General features: G+C 38.0%; 1 protein-coding gene across 1 annotated transcript in view; it reads left to right on the forward strand.

Moving 5' to 3' along the window:
• Positions 1–16,121, forward strand: part of TTC39C (tetratricopeptide repeat domain 39C) — a 51,611-nt gene extending 35,490 nt beyond the window's left edge. The window contains exons 6-14 of the mRNA XM_088130647.1: positions 1,529–1,697; positions 2,268–2,361; positions 3,065–3,181; positions 3,782–3,891; positions 6,576–6,699; positions 11,991–12,088; positions 14,212–14,316; positions 15,389–15,427; positions 15,701–16,121. Of these exons, the coding sequence (XP_087986773.1) occupies positions 1,529–1,697; positions 2,268–2,361; positions 3,065–3,181; positions 3,782–3,891; positions 6,576–6,699; positions 11,991–12,088; positions 14,212–14,316; positions 15,389–15,427; positions 15,701–15,790 (946 nt within the window). The 3' untranslated portion in view covers positions 15,791–16,121. The remainder of the gene's footprint in view (positions 1–1,528; positions 1,698–2,267; positions 2,362–3,064; positions 3,182–3,781; positions 3,892–6,575; positions 6,700–11,990; positions 12,089–14,211; positions 14,317–15,388; positions 15,428–15,700) is intronic.

The raw sequence follows: 16,121 nt of genomic DNA on the forward strand, positions 1-16,121 counted from the left end.
TTAAGAGCTGCTCTTTGATATGCCGTTAAATTATAGCAGTGCAGGCCTTTAATTCAGAGAGGAAGCTTATTGTGTCCTCAGATGGTTTTTACTCAGTGCAAATTGTTGCATTCAGAACAAATACCGATTAAACCAGTCTTAAGCTCTTAGCAGTTTAAAACATTTTACCATCTTCAGTATGCTCATTTAGACATTTTAATAAGAGTTTTCTGTATTTGTATGGTTCTGTGTAAATCGGTAGTAGAATGCTGTTCTGAAAACGCAAATATTTTGAGTTGGCACTTTTCTATTCTTCAGCTGACATGGAGTTTTTGCATCTGGGCTTCATTTCAATAAAAGGGTTACTTTTCCACACACATATAGTTCATAGATGTAGCCTCCCTTTTCTTTTCAAGTTAATGTGATAACTCAGTGGGGGATCCTCTTTAACAGATTCTGCAGGTTCAAGGAATCTTGGGCTGGAACTGAAATTCCCTGAAATGGCATACATCCTATTTAAGCTAACATAGGGTACTAGTTCTAGGCTTCAACAGTCTGGATGACTCCTAGGTGGTTGCAAAGAGAAAATGAACATTTAAAGTCTTGTTCACATCCAGTAACTGTCCTAACTAATAGAAGGAATATAATTAATTTTAAGCACTTTACTTCCTCTTGTAGGAGCCTTTAATTTTTTGTTGGTAATGGCAGCAGTGTTACCGATGTCTTAAACAACAGTTTGTGAGTGACATTGTTTTGCATTAAAACTATTGGGTACTATTTTGTTTCTGTTTAGAAGGCTGATTGTATAATTTGATTGCATAAAATTGGAATGCTCAGTGGCATTTTCTAGGGAACCCCATATTTCTTCTACTATCAGATTCCAGCTTCAGAAATTGAAGAATGAATTCTTTCATTCCACTTTAGTTGAGTAAAAGCTAACTTAATTTCCTTATGTTTTGATACTGTATCTCTGATAGAGCAACAATTTAGTGACTGGAAACTCTTTAATTTGGGGGGTAATGAGATCTGTGTCGGAAACAGCAATGCTGCAAAGTGAGTGATACTGTTTTATGTCGATAGGCAGAGGACTATCTGAATAAGCCTATTTTAGTACAGTTTTCATCTAGTTTCTATCTAAAAATTATGGAAATTATACCATTTTTTAGAGGAGACATAGGAGGACACCAAAAGTATTTCAGGTGCTAAATGGGATCCTGAGGCCATATATTCCTCATCCCTGCCATAGCTCAATCCAGTTCTAAAGTGCTTCATACAAAACCGGTGTGAAAGTTTTTAATACAGCCAGTTATATAACTTACTTGCAGGCATGTTCTAAAGAGAAGTGAGAATGCTTGCTTGTTTCAACGGGTGATCGGGAGCAGTAGATAATATTGTGCACATGCACGTAACCTGCCTGTGTAAGTTGCTGAAGTTTAAAAAAGCAACTTGCTTTAATGGATTGACTATGTCATGCTACTGTATATTCTTTGATGCTTATGAATTTCTACAGTATGGAACTAGTTAATGTCAATATGTTCTTGTACTTTAGGTTAGCCTTGCTGTGGTACCACACGGTGGTTCGCCCTTTCTTTGCTTTGGATGGCAGTGACACCAAAGCAGGCTTGCAAGAGGCTGAAGAGATACTTCAGAAAAAAGAAGCTGCTTATCCAAACTCATCTCTCTTCATGTTTTTCAAAGGCAGAATACAGCGTTTAGAGGTACTGCGAGCTTTGTCCTTGGTGGTTCTTCAGGTTCTTCTACACTATAGTAGTAAAAAAAGAATATCCAGAGATTGGTAGTAGTATGGTCATAGCTGTGGGGTGTGCTGAGTCCCTGTTATGCAAGTTCATTGACTCAGTGTTGAATGTGGGTCTGTGATAGGTGATAGCTTGTGATAGGAATTTCAGGATACTGTGAAAATGTGTTGTTGTTGGTTTTTTTCCAATCAGTGAGAGATTTTCTGAGGAGTGTGCTCTCTCTTCCCAGGTATAATCGGTATTCTGTATGGCATTTCTCCTGGTTGTTGTTTTTTCTGTCACTATCACATAAGAGCTGATTGTTTTGAAGGCCATGAAGGCAAGGAAGTAGAAGACTAGAGTGCCGAATTTTACATTGATTTCAATAACCAGTCCATGTTTTGTTAGCTAATTTGTAGTTCTTACAAGCATTTCACAAGATGATCATTGCAATTAACTCTTTTATACTGTTCTAGATTTGAATAAACACTTGTGAAATTGATATTTATGTACTTCTACATTTTGATTGCAGCTTTTTTCTTCTCTTCTTAGTGTCAAATCAACAGTGCCTTGACCTCCTTCAATACTGCTTTGGAACTTGCAACTGATCAGAGAGAGATTCAGCATGTTTGCCTCTATGAAATTGGTATATGATAACATTAATGTTTCCTTTTTGTTTAGATATAGTGCGTTCTGAAAGATTCAGTCTCCAGCAGATATTTATTTATTTTCAAGATTTATAAGGCCACCCAAACTCAAACAGTGTGACTCTGAGTGGCATACAGCATAAGCACACAATAAATCAGAAAGAAAAGAAAAGAAAACTATCTAACAATAGATAGTATATAAATGCAAAATATAAAATGGCAACCAAGCACACAACAAAATAAACACAAGGGGACTCCCACTCAACTAGCCACTAATGCCTGGGGAAGGAGCCAGCTCTTAATGACTTTCTTAAAGGCAAGAAGATTTGGGGCCTGTCATATATTTGGGGGGCAGTTCATTCCAGAGAACAGGGGCAATCATAGAAAAGGCATACTTCTTAGGTCCCATAAGATGACAAGATTTAAAAGAAGGAACCGGGAGCGTGTCCTCCCTGTGGGAGAGTATGGAGCAGGCAGATGTTCTAGGGAGAAGGTGGTCCCTCAAGGAACCCAATCCTATGCCATGCAGGGCTTTAAAGGTAATACCCAGCACCTTGAATTGCACTTGGACGCCTGTTGGGAGCCAGTGCAACTTGTGGAGTATATTGTTATTTTTAAAATTATATTATTTTGTTATTAATAATACATAGGACATACATAATAATTTTCTGTGTTCAACATTTTTTTGCTTGTCCCTTTCAGGCTGGTGTAGCATGATAGAAATGAACTTCAAGGATGCATTTGAATCATTTGAACGTCTTAAAAATGAATCAAGATGGTCCCAGTGTTATTATGCCTACTTAACAGCAGGGAAGTATTGTTACATGATTTGGAAGTATGTGTAATTTGGGGGTGGAGGTAATACAGTGATTATTGTATGGTGTCAGCATATTTTATTAACAAAATTACTCATAGAAATAAATACAACAGTGGCAAAAATATATTGGGTGCATGTGACCTATTAGAGTGAGATTTTGAGCATGTGTTGTTCTTCCATTATTTATTTATTTGGTAGGTTTATAGGGCCATCTGATTGACATGTGCCCCTGGGTACCTAATAATAAATGTAATAATGATAGAAAGCAACTACAAACAAACATATGCAAATTGAGCGAAAGGCAACAGATAGCAATTACTACAACAAAATAATTGTGAATGTATCACCTCCTATATTTCAGTATACATTCATTTTTATAAGGCCTTAACGTTTCTTAGCTGCTATTCAAAAAGCAACACTGAATCTGCCTGCATATTTGCATTTTAGCAGACATTATTCAGAAAGGAAGGGAAAAGGAAAGCCAACAAATTCAGAATCAATGAATCATAAAATTTGGTAAATATTTGATAAATGTGTCAGATTGTGAGTGAGGGGACAGGATTTTTTGTTTTAAATTAATGAAAGAAACTTTTTTATTACAGTGTGTCAAGGAGCTACTGGTGAAGTGAATGGTGCACAGACTGTTTTCAAGGAAGTCCAGAAGCTTTTCAAAAGAAAAAACAATCAAATTGAACAGTTCTCAGTCAAAAAGGTCTGGTGAACATAAAGTGGGCTGATTTGGTACATGGGTGGGCAACCCGCAACCATAGGACCACATTTGAACCTCAAATTCCCCCTTTTTTGTGATCCTCAAAATCCCCTCTAACTGAGCTGCTAAATTTCAGTAGTATGACTTCCCAGAAAATGATAGGAAAGGCTCTATGATAGACCATATGCAATTTAAAAAGAAGAAAGGAAACCCTAACCTGCCTCCTCCCCGAATTTGCATCATCTACATCTTCTGTCTTGATTTGGTTAAACTGTGGATGCAGTGACAGGCAATAACCTAGCTATAATATGTTTGTCTGGTTAAGGTATGAGAACCAACCAGCTCATTATTTGCAGCAAGTGATTTTTTGGGAGGAGCAAGATGTGGTTGAGTGAAGCCAAGGATGTAATAGGTGAAATAGTGTGCATCTTTGTATAAGGATCTGATTTCAGTATACAAACCACCTTCTGTAAAAAATGTGTTTAGATACTTTACTCCACAAGGCATCGTGGGGGAGAGTGATGGTCATTCCTATTTCCTGCTAGCTTGTGCCAGCTAAGGCAAGAGCTGTGGGAGATACAGGTGTTCTCTTGTTCTTGTTGTTGTTGTTTTTTAACCTCCTCCCTGCTGATAATAGTGTGAAGGAAATTAATTGTACTGGCTTAAGGGTTTTTTTAAGAGAGCAATTATTCTGGAACTTCTCTAGCAAAAGAATGAACTTGGAATTCTAGACTAATTCCATTCAATCCTGCTGCCTGTGCACTGGAAAAGGCCTTGTGTTGAATGATTCCCGTAGCAGGAATATCATAGATGTAACTGGGGTTTTGGGATAGAATATTGCAATGTTATTTTTCCTGTGGTGGAAAGACATCTCCATCCCATTCCAAATTATCAATTAAAATGTGATTATTTAAAATATGCCAGATGGTTTAATTAGGATTACAAGTAGTCCTCGCTTAATGACCATTTGTTCAGTGACCATTCAAAGTTACAATGGGGCTTAACAAAGGGACTTACAACCCGTACCCGAAGTTACGGCAATTTGGGCCTTTGGCAATCAGTCCACCCTTATGACTGGTAGCCAAGTGCCCTGCGATCATGTGATCTCCATTTGCAATCTTCCCTGCTGGTTTCCCCAGAAAGTCAATGGGGAAGCCAGCAAGGAAGGTTGCACGCTGCTGCCACCTGCAAAGAGGACTCACTCTTATCTCTGAGGGCTTGCTGAAAAAGCTCTGTGCTGAAATCCAAGCAGGATTTTGGCACAGGGTGTTTAGTGCACAGAGCTTTGGTGGCTGCCTGAAAAAGCTTCATGCTGAAATCCAAGCAGGATTTTCAGCCCCAGAGCTGAAGTTAGCTGAAAATCCTGCCTGGATTTCAGTTGGGGTGTTTAGTGCACGGAACTTTGGGGGCTGCCTGAAAAAGGTCCATGCCAAAATCCAAGCAGGATTTTCACTTAATGACAGCAACCAGGACTGCTGGGATTGTGGTCGCTAAGCCATGCAGTCACATGATTTTTCACCTAACAAGCACATTGCTTAACAATGGAAGTTCCGGTCTCAATTATGGTCATTAGGCGAGGACTATCTGTATACACAATGCAGATATTTCATTTAGCATTGAGTAGTAAGTGATTGGTAGGAATCCATTCAGGAATAATTTGGACCACATTCGATGGATTTTGGTGATAGTTTAAAGTGTACATTTATTCAGTATTTCTGGCAGGATTTTATGCTATGATTTATAATACCTGTTAATCTCTTAAACTGTAAAAGGGAAAAGGCCTGGCTACAATTAAAGAAATAATAACTTTATGAAAATGCTTATTAGTTGTGACCCTACTTATTTGATCATTAGTGTATGGTTAATGTGGGTACTTTGTAGTTGTAGTTGTACTTTCATGTGTATATTTAAAAGTGCCTCTTCCAAAAATAGAAAAAAGTCATTTCATTATTTGGAGCCAAGGCTTCTAAGTTCAAACTGAATGTCAGGGACATGAACTGTTCTCTTTGTTGCTACCATTGTTTGGGAGTAGCATATTGTCTTTCTTCAGTTCTGCCTAATTACAGTTGTTGAATTCTCCTCTAACTTTATCCCTGGGGGTTGGGGAGAAGGGATCTAAAGAAAATAGAAGCTGGACAGAGTGTATGAATCTAAAATGACTTTAACTTTTATCCCATGGAAAGTTGAATGAGTTACCAGGGAGTAAAAGAAAGCCAATACAAGTATAGAGAAATGGAAACACTTGGCTGAAAGGACAAAGCAGGGATACATGTAGCACACGAGGTCAAACAGTCCTCTTGCTCTGTTTTCCAACCCTTAGTTATGCAACAATCAAAAACTGAGTTTTTGTTATTCTCTCTATCTTCCTTATCTGGTTCAAGGCCAGCCCTAAGATGTCTCTATTCCTGTGACCTTAACTGTACTGTTATGTAAAAAAAAGGAGATTAGGAACAGCACTCCTAGGTTCCTATCCTAGGCTGGCTGGAGCCCTGAACAATGAGTTGTGGGGCTCTACATTCATTTCTGGTATTTCAGTATTCTAAGATTTCTGGTCCTTATGTTGAAATTTTAAAGCTTTTCATGTTTGCCGGTGTATAATTTAAACATTTTTTTATGTACATGGCCATGCTAAAAAGTATTTGCCCTCAACTTATTTGGAAAGTGAAATCAGTGTCTTCTGTTTGCAGGCAGAGAGATTTAGAAAGCAAAAACCAACCAAACAGCTTTGTGTACTGGCATCCATTGAGGTGCTATACTTATGGAAAGCCCTTCCAAACTGTTCTTTCACCAATCTACAACACATGAGTCAAGGTATGCAATATGACTTCTGCTTTATTTTTTGCACAGTCTTTCTTCTACAAGGCAATACATTCTCCTGTCCCTTTCTTCAGTTGCTGCTAGTAAGCAGTTTGTGCCAATTTGAAGGCAGAAGCTGATTTCCTTGTCTCATAATTGGCATGATTAATTCCTGGGCTTAAAATATTAAGAAATAAGTAATTGATAATACAGGTAGTCCTTGGGTTATGACTGCTCATTCAGTGACCATTCAGAGTTACGATAGCACTGAACGAGGGGGAGTTACAACTGGTCTTTCATGTGGCAGCCATTGCAGCATCCCCACGGTCATGTGATTGCCATTTGTGACCTTCCCTGCCAGCTTCCCACAAGCAAAGTCAATGGGGAAGCTGGCAGGAGGTTGCAAGTGAATCCCGCTCCTGCCGCTTTTTCGCCTGCCCGCTTGTACTCCGTAGTGCCCATCCACAGCACCTGCCTGCCTGCACTCTATAGTGCCTGCCCACCTCTGTAGCGCCCACCTGTAGCAATTGGTCCCAATTGCTGTTGTAACCGAAGGACTACCTCTAATGATTTGATTTAAAGTGTTGAGTGTGTTTTCGTAAAAGTCTGCTGTGAAATATTCTTAGTGGTACTCTTAAGCTAAATCATAATGCATTTTTTATTGTAGTTTATATTTGGTTGTTTATATACCGGTCATTCAGCTTCATGAATATAACCTTTATTTCTGTAACAGCTTTCATAGAATTGGTAGAGAAAATGGATGAATCCATATTGACTTAGGTTATTGTCAGCTTTTTCCTTGATTGTAAAACACATTAGCAATTATGTATAGTGAGGGCTTTTTACGCTTTGGAAATTAAATAAAAAACAAAAAAGATGAAATTGTCACTATCACAACTGTTTCCCCTACTGTTCTTATAAATGCTTCACTAGGCACTGGTCCTGGATACTTGATTCAACAGTTATTTAGCCATAGAAAAGAATAGGAAAACACAATAGAACAAACAAAAAACAAATAATAACTGAATATCAGCAGAACAGAAGAAAATGTACAAAACAATGTACTTCTGATTGATAAAATGGTTGTGGAAAATTGCAGAAGCTGAAAAATCAATTTACATATGGTCTGGTTTGATTATAAAAAGGTGTTTGATTCATTACCACATACAGGTAGTCCTCGCTTAACAACCATTTGTTTAGCAACTGTTCAAAGTTATGATGGCACTAAAGCTAGTTACAACCTATCCTTGCACTTACAACTGTCGCAGCACCCTTGCGGTCATGTGATCATGATCTGGGCACTTGGCAACCAGTGCTTGCGACGGTGGCAGTGTCCCTGGGTCACATGATCACAATTTGTGATGTTCCCAGACAGCTTCTGGCAAGCAAAATCAATGGAGAATCACGTGATTCACTTAACTACCACATGATTCACTTAACGACTGCAGTGATGTGCTTAACAACCACTGCAAAAAATGTCGTAAAATTGGGTGCACTTGTGATGCCTTGCTTAATGGCCACCCTGATTAACGATGAATTTCCCAATCCCTACTGTCATTAAGCAAGGACTACCTGTAGTTGGATCATCAAAAGTTCGGAAACAACTGCAAAAACATTAGAATCTTAGAACAATAGAATCGAAAAAACAATGAAGCAGTAGAAGGCAGAATTGGTGGTTGGAAATGAAAAATATGGGCTTGTCAACATTAGGAGAGGCATTTTCCAGGGTGACTCATTATCAACCTTATTATTTGTCATTGCTATGATTCCACTTTCAGTGATTTTGAAAAAAACAAATCTTGGCTATCAGACAGCAAAAAATGCTAATAAAATCTCACATTTGCTTTATATGGATGATCTGAAGCTTTATGGAAAATCAGAAATCGAAATCCAATCATTGACAAATACTGCAAGAATTTTTAGCACAGATATAGCAATGGAATTTGGCCTAGATAAATGCACTACAGTAGCAATAAATCAGGGTAAAATCACGAACAGTAATGTAACTGAGATGCCAAATGGCCAAACCATCAGGAGCCATCATGATGAAGCCTATAAGTATCTGGGCATTTTACAGCTGAATAACATCAAGCATGGATAAGTTAAAAATGTGATCAGTAAAAGAATACATCCGAAGAGTGAGAAAATTGTTAAAGACAAAATTGAATGGTGGAAATCCCATTAGAGCCATCAATACATGGGCCATACCTGCTATATTATACACTACTGGAATTATTAACTGGACACAAGTTGAACTGGACAGTTTGGACCAAAAAAACAAGAAAACTCATGACTATTCACTATCTATTACATCCCAATAGTGATATTGATAGATTATACCTGCCCTAAAGGAATGGAGGCAGAGGTTTACTTCAAGTCAAACAAACTGTCAAAGAAGAAAAGTAGAGTGGTACCTCAGTTCACGAACGCTTCTGTTCACGAACAATTCGGTTCACAAACAGCTCCGTTCGCAAAATTTTGCCTCTGTTCGCGAACGCCGGATCGGGTTACGAACAGGATCCGCGGCCATTTTCCCTCCCATGACACGTGGTCGCAGCTTCCTGTAGGGAGGGGGACTCTCCCTCCAAGCAATATCCGCCTCCCCACCCGCCTTCCTGTCCTCCACGCCAAAAGTCGCGTCGAGCAAGGTTAGCTTTCTCTCTCTTCGTGCTGTACTTTGTGTCATATTTTTGCGGTTTAAAAAAAAAAACACATATGGTTCAGAACGGATTAACTGTAATTACATTGAACCTTATGGGGAAATTTGATTCGGGACGCGATCAAAAATCGGTTGGCGACCAAATTCGGAGGGGTCAGAACGGATTAACCGTATTTACATTGAACCTTATGGGAAAATTTGATTCGGTTCACGACTAATTCGGTTCGCGACCAGAGTTGCGGAACGAATTAAGTTCGTGAACCGAGGTACCACTGTATGTATTGACTGATTATGTAAAAGACAGTCAAGAACAAGCACTGATGCAAGTTAAAAATCAAAACTTACTGAATGTACAGAAAACAAGACATGAATATCAAAATAATGTAATAAAAACATGAACAGAATGCTGGCAAAGAAAGGTATTACATGGTCAATTTCTACAAAAGAACGAGAGTAAAGTGGATAAAGATAAAATCTGGCAATGGCTTATAACTGGAACATTAAAAAAAGAAACTGAAGGCTTGATTTTGGCTGCTCAAGAGCAAGCTATTCAAACTAATGCAACCAAGAACTCAAAAATCATCAGATTCAAAGTGCAGATTGTGCAAAGAAGCAAAAGAAACAGTAGATCATATACTCAGCCCGTGCAAATAGATCTCACAAACTGACTATAAACAACGACATAACACAGTTGCCACGATGATTCACTTGAACATCTGTAAAAATTATCATCTACCAGTAATGAAAAATTGGTGGGAACATATAGTTGAAAAAATAGTAAAAAATGAGCAGTTTCAAATACTGTAGGGTTTCCAAATACAGATGGATAAAGTCTTGGCGCATAATACACCAGATTTAACTGTGGTTGAAAAGAAGAGAGAGTGGATAATTGATGTGGCAATACTGGGGATAGTAGAATAGAAGACAAAGAATTGGAAAAGATTAAGATCTGATCTGAAAAACCGAAGTTGAAAGATTATGGCGTAAACTATCAGTGGTGGTCCCAATGGTTTTCAGCACACTGGGTGCCATACCAAAAAACCTTGGACAGCACTTAGAAAATCTGCATATTGACAGAATTTCTGTCAATTACAAAAGGCCACACTGTATTGGATCCGCGCATATACTACACCAATACATTATGACATCCTAGGTTCTTGGGAAGGACTTGATGCGAATGAAGGCCAACACCAGCTAAAGAACTGGCAGCTGTGATTTCACGTTGTATATACTAATAATACTACTAATATTACTAATACTACTACTAATAATATACTTTCTCAAGGACTTTTTGTGACATTCAATGTTTTAACTTGTGCAGCTCGCTTTACTATTCTAAAAATTGGCCAGAGGCAAAGACTAAAGCTCAAATGGATTTACAGATGTTCATTTCTGTGTGCCATTTATATTGTATGCAGAATATGAACTGAAGAAGTTTGTCTGAACACTTCGATGTATTCACATATCTCTGTCCAGTGTGAATAAAAGTCTTGTTCTGCATTAAATCATTAGTTCTGCATTGGTAATTTAATCACTGTTTTCTTTTGCGAGTTCCTTTCTTATTCCTGAACTTTTATTTGAAACACACACTTAAATTCTATATAAATATCTATTAAATAAAAATTTCATACTTCAAGTTTCAGCTGCCATTTATTCAAGGCCAGACAATATAAAATTGTTTAAGGGTGGGGTAAAATAATAAAGAATATAAAACATAACATGTATCTCCCTTTGGTGATTTTTTTTAATATCAGGCTGCATCTTGGTTTTATTTCTCTCTATGGTTTTTCCTTGGACTTATTTAGTGAGAGTTTGTTTTATCAAGAAGCCAATCTTGCATTTCTTTCTGCAATAGGTTTGTTCTGAAACTATAATAAGTGATTTAATTGATCTATATACCTAAAAAACAGTTCAAATATTATTTGCCTTGCTTCGTTGTAAATTTGAATGTTAGCAGTCTATTTGAGGGAACAAGGAATCATGCAGATGATAGAGTTTTGTGAGTAGAATATATTCCAGAACTGGAAAACTTCTGTTATTTGTAGAAGTCCATCAGTGATTTCCCGTGACTAGCCATCCGTGATGTCATCCTTATGGGTAGCAGATAAATTCTCAAGAATGACAGCTGTCAGAACTGTCAACTTCTAATTCAGAAATACTTGAACCGTTTTGTAGCTGGTTCCTCAGCAGAAGAAAGAATTATTTCTGTTTGCTTTCCTTTGCAAAACCTAGTCTAAACAGTGGCCGTTGGAGTACTGGAAGCTGAGGAGAAGGAAGAAGGCAATAGAACTTGCAGATTGCCTTTATGTCAACAGAGGAATCCAAAGATTTTTTTTAAACTCCACAAAACTATATAGGGTATCAGATTGCCAAATTAGCATTGTGAAAATTAAATATTCAAGAAGGGGAAATGCCCACAGCTAAGGATGGATTAGCCCTTTTTGTCCAAATGTTGGTTGAACTAGAGGAAAATGAAAAGTGAAGGGAGGGGATCAGGGCTGGGTTGAAAGTTTTCTTAGCAACCTTCTGTGCCTCCTTTTAAATAGGCCTGCCTCTATTTGAAGAATTTCAAATCTGGAGAATGGGAGTTGTGGAATGGAAGAATAGTATCAATGTCATTTATTCCTGCCCTTTTTTCTTTCTAAAGCTTGCCAGGAAGTTGATGATTCATCTGTTATTGGTTTGAAGAACTTGCTGCTTGGTGCCATACATAAATGCTTAGGAAATGCTGAAGATGCTGTTCAGGTAACTAAGAATAGAGTGAAAATATGCTAGCATATTTGAGCATATAAGAGAAAAATTATTATCAGTTAACAAGAAAACATATTATCAGTAACGGTAATACAGCAATTGAAAATTCTAGGATGAGAATACTTAGAGCCAAGGGTAGAGTACCTCTACCTTGTAGGCCAAATTCAGCCTGTCAGATCATAATCCAGGCTATTAAATTCTTCCACTCTTGCACTTTGTCTTCGTTTTTTCATTTATTCCCTCTTTTGCCTTGTTTTGCTTGCAGTAAATTATTTCTGATTGATCCCAATATTAGTAAAATGCAGTTGTTTTCCTTTAAAACTTTATGTCTTCTTTATGAGCTTGCCTGCATCCATCCCCTGTACTTTCAGAGTCTTGTAGTTTTCCATTGCATCTTTGTCTGCTACTTGTATCACCAATATTATGACAGTTTCCAGTTATGATAACATAACTGGGCTGGAGATGCTGTAGCAGTATTGATCTGATACTTAGAGGCTATAGGGCCTAGATGGGATGAAACAGGCTGAAGATAAATCCCGACAAGATTGCTTTACTGTTTGTTCAATTATCATCAGGCTCTCTGTCTGCTCCAGTGACAACTTTAGATTGGGTGGTACTCCCCTTGAAAGAGCAGATCCATGACTTTGGTGTCTTCCAATAGAAGAGAATATGTGTAGCTCAGGGTTGAACTGTGGAGTCCTTGGGGTTCTCTGAGATTGGTTGTTTTCTTGCAAACATTTTGTTACCCGGCTAGGTAACATCTTCAGTGCTAGAATGGAATGGGGTTTGCTCTCTGTTTATATACAGTGCTATGCCCTGCTAATGTTGGTGGGAGTGTGGGTTTTGTTTTGTTTTATTTTTTCCCTCTGGTAGTTCCTTGATTAGGTTTGGTTTATTCCTAATTCATGACAACTGCTGGATGGGCTGGGTAGAAACTGTGGTCCTCTCTCAGCTTTAGCTGTTGAACTAGTTGTGGCCCTAAGTAGAATGAGAGGGTCTGGCTGTTGCTCTCATCACCATCAGGACAGACTACTGTAATGCACTCTACATGGGGTTACCTTTCAAGGTTACTCAAATTGCATTGGTGTAGAATGCAACTGCCCACATGGTGGCAGGGGAGAGCTACCCCAGCCATGTAACATCTGTACTGTAGGTGCTGCATTGGCTTTCAATAAGTTTCTAAACACAGCCAAAAGTGTTAGTTTTAATCTTTAATGCTCTAAATGGCTTGGCTTCCAAGTATTATAAGTCTGCCTTCTCTAGGTGAAATTGGTCATTCTAGTTGGGGGTGCTCAGTGTCCCTTGAATGCAGGATATGAGGCTAGTTGGGGCTCATTGGTGAGGCTTCTCATTGGTGGTTCCAACCTTATGGAATAACATTTGCCCAGAAGTGAAATTGGTATCAATCCTTGCAGTTTTTCATAAAACAGTGAAGACTGAGCTATTCTGCAGTGCTTACGAGGGCTGCTTTCACCCAGGACAAAGAGAATACCTATGTGATTACACTGTGTTATCATTTTATTATTTGGGATGTGTTTTTTTAATGACTTTATTGTGATTTGCTTGGGTGTTTTATTATAAACCACCATGAGACTGAAGATTTTGATGAGACTCATGGTGATTTACAATATTCCTCTTTCTCTCTTATACACATATGCTCACTCATTCAATTGCTATTAATAGCATTATATAAAAGTAAAGGTTAGTGACCACTGAATTGCTTTCCTAATGTGTGAGCTCAACACAGCACGTTTAGTCAGTTTCTTTACTGTTTGAAATCCAGGTGAATTTCAGAAATATTTTTCTTTTAACAGTTTATCTTTTTTTTCCCTTTTTTTTTTTTTTAGAATGGCTGATATTTATTTGACAGTGCCTGCAGAAATTTAATGCATGCATCACATTCAGCAGGTCTTAGATTTTAGCACTGTCATCTGCTATTTATCCATAGCTGCTAGCAATTATTTCCCCATCCAGTTTTGATTTGGTGCATTTATCAGTTTGAAATGATAATTGGCAAATGAAGAGGTTTTGCAACTGGAGATCTAATAAAAGTTCCTGGATTGAGTGCAAAGATTGATTTTGTTCTTCGAAACAATAGGATAATCTTTATTTTGCAGTTCTTTCAAAGAGCCCTTAAAGATGAACTTTGCCGCCAGAACAACTTGTATGTTCAACCATATGCTTGCTATGAACTTGGCTGTCTTTTATTAGAAGACCCTCAGGTAACAAGAGACTGTATTTTGACACTGCATGAGATGAGATACTGCTTAATATTATGTATGTACTATGTATATAGCAGATGATCTGCCATATACATAATACATACATAATAATTATGTACGAAATTGTAGATGCTGTAGGTATCTTAGACTGGGTTGATAGTCTCTGTACTTGAAAAATGGGGAACTTGTGTCCATCCAGTTGTTGCTGCATGGCAGTTCCTGGAATCCTGCCATGCTGCCTGAAGCTACTGAAAAGTGTAGTTCAGTAATACTTGGGGTGCCCCAGGTTTATTTGCACCTTTCTTATGTAAGGGTGGTTTCTTTGTTTGTTTGTTTTTTGCCCCCTCCCCCTCCCCCTCCCCCTCCCCTTTTTTTCCTTTGCTTGCTCTGCCTCACTTTTAAATTAGGCATTGGTAGCTACAATTCTGGCATGTTAGGGAGAGGGAGAAATAGAAGAAAAAAGTTATGATTAACTTCAGGGCTGAGGTGGAGGAGGGCAGAAATTGTAGCCTGGTTAAAGAGAATCAATGTGAGTGAGGGCTACCATAGACTAACATGACTCTTCTCCTACAGTGATTCCCATGTGGAGCACCTAAGAAAACATGCCCTTCTCAGGCTTTTAAGAGAGCAGTAGCAGAAAAAAAACTTATTTTATGGCGACAAACTGCATTTTATTTCAAGTAGCTTCACTCATTAGATTACAGAATCTTGTCTTGAAAGTCACATATTAGTTATTTTCACAATTTTGTTAAAGAATTTTTTGGGGTAGCTCACTTACGTTGATTATTCATCTTTTTTCTGGAAATAGTTAGTGTTCCAATAAAAATGACTAATTTCCAGTATTTTTAAAAGTGTTCTGAGTGATGTTACTCATTAAAGGAGCACATCAGATTTCTATAGTCAGTATTTTCCTAGTTAACCTTATCAGAATTTGATTTCCTATTAGCTTTTTTAGAGCTAAATATTGTGTTCTTTTTCTTTTTTCTTTTCTTTTCTTTTCTTTTCTTTTTTCTTTTCTTTTTTTGGAAGATGGCATGGAAATTTCTAAAATGGTATTTGCTTCTTCCTACAGACTGTCCCAAGAGGTAAAGTGTTACTGCTTCAGGCAAAGGTAATATTCAGAATGGTTTTAGGTATTTTCTTTGCTGTATGTTGGGGGTCTCTTTTTCCTTGCAGTGAAACAGGCTTATTATAACTAGGGTAAAGACAAAAAGAAATCTATATTCTTTTGTCCTTACATTGCCTTCGCCTTGGGGATTTGAAGACATGTTCAAAATTTCAAAAAACTTACAACTAAAACAATATATATTTTGTACATCCCTTTAAGTTATCCTGCCTCTTTACTATTATGGGTTTAGATTATTACCTTTATTTTCTATTACAGGAAGAATTCACAGGGTATGATTTTGAGAACAGGTTGCATGTTCGCATCCATGCAGCACTAGCCTCTCTGCGAGAAGTGGTCCCCCAGTGATGAATAGGAAGCCTTCCATCCTTTCTTTTTCGACTTCTGCACTCTGAGGACAAAGCTGTCAGGAAGATCAGCTTCCCTTCAGAAAACCTTCCTGTGCAAGAGATGTTTTCCCAAACACGCAGAGCTGGTGATGGAAAAATGTTAACAATCTCAACAATTAATGACTCAGCCAAAAGGTTAAGTGACCGTAGGCTCAAACTACTGGTGACTTCTCCTGCATAAGTCCTTTTTAAATTAGGGCAAGCTAGACATTGTGTTCAAGCCCAGCCCCACAGACTGGGGTTGTGCTGGAGAACTCCTTTGAATATTAAAGTCCTTTAGTTCCAATGCT

This window comes from Python bivittatus, unplaced genomic scaffold (assembly GCF_059951505.1).
Source record: "Python bivittatus isolate LINGU-HERP-01145 unplaced genomic scaffold, Pbiv_v1 ctg000840_np1212, whole genome shotgun sequence".
Classification (NCBI taxonomy): domain Eukaryota; kingdom Metazoa; phylum Chordata; class Lepidosauria; order Squamata; family Pythonidae; genus Python; species Python bivittatus.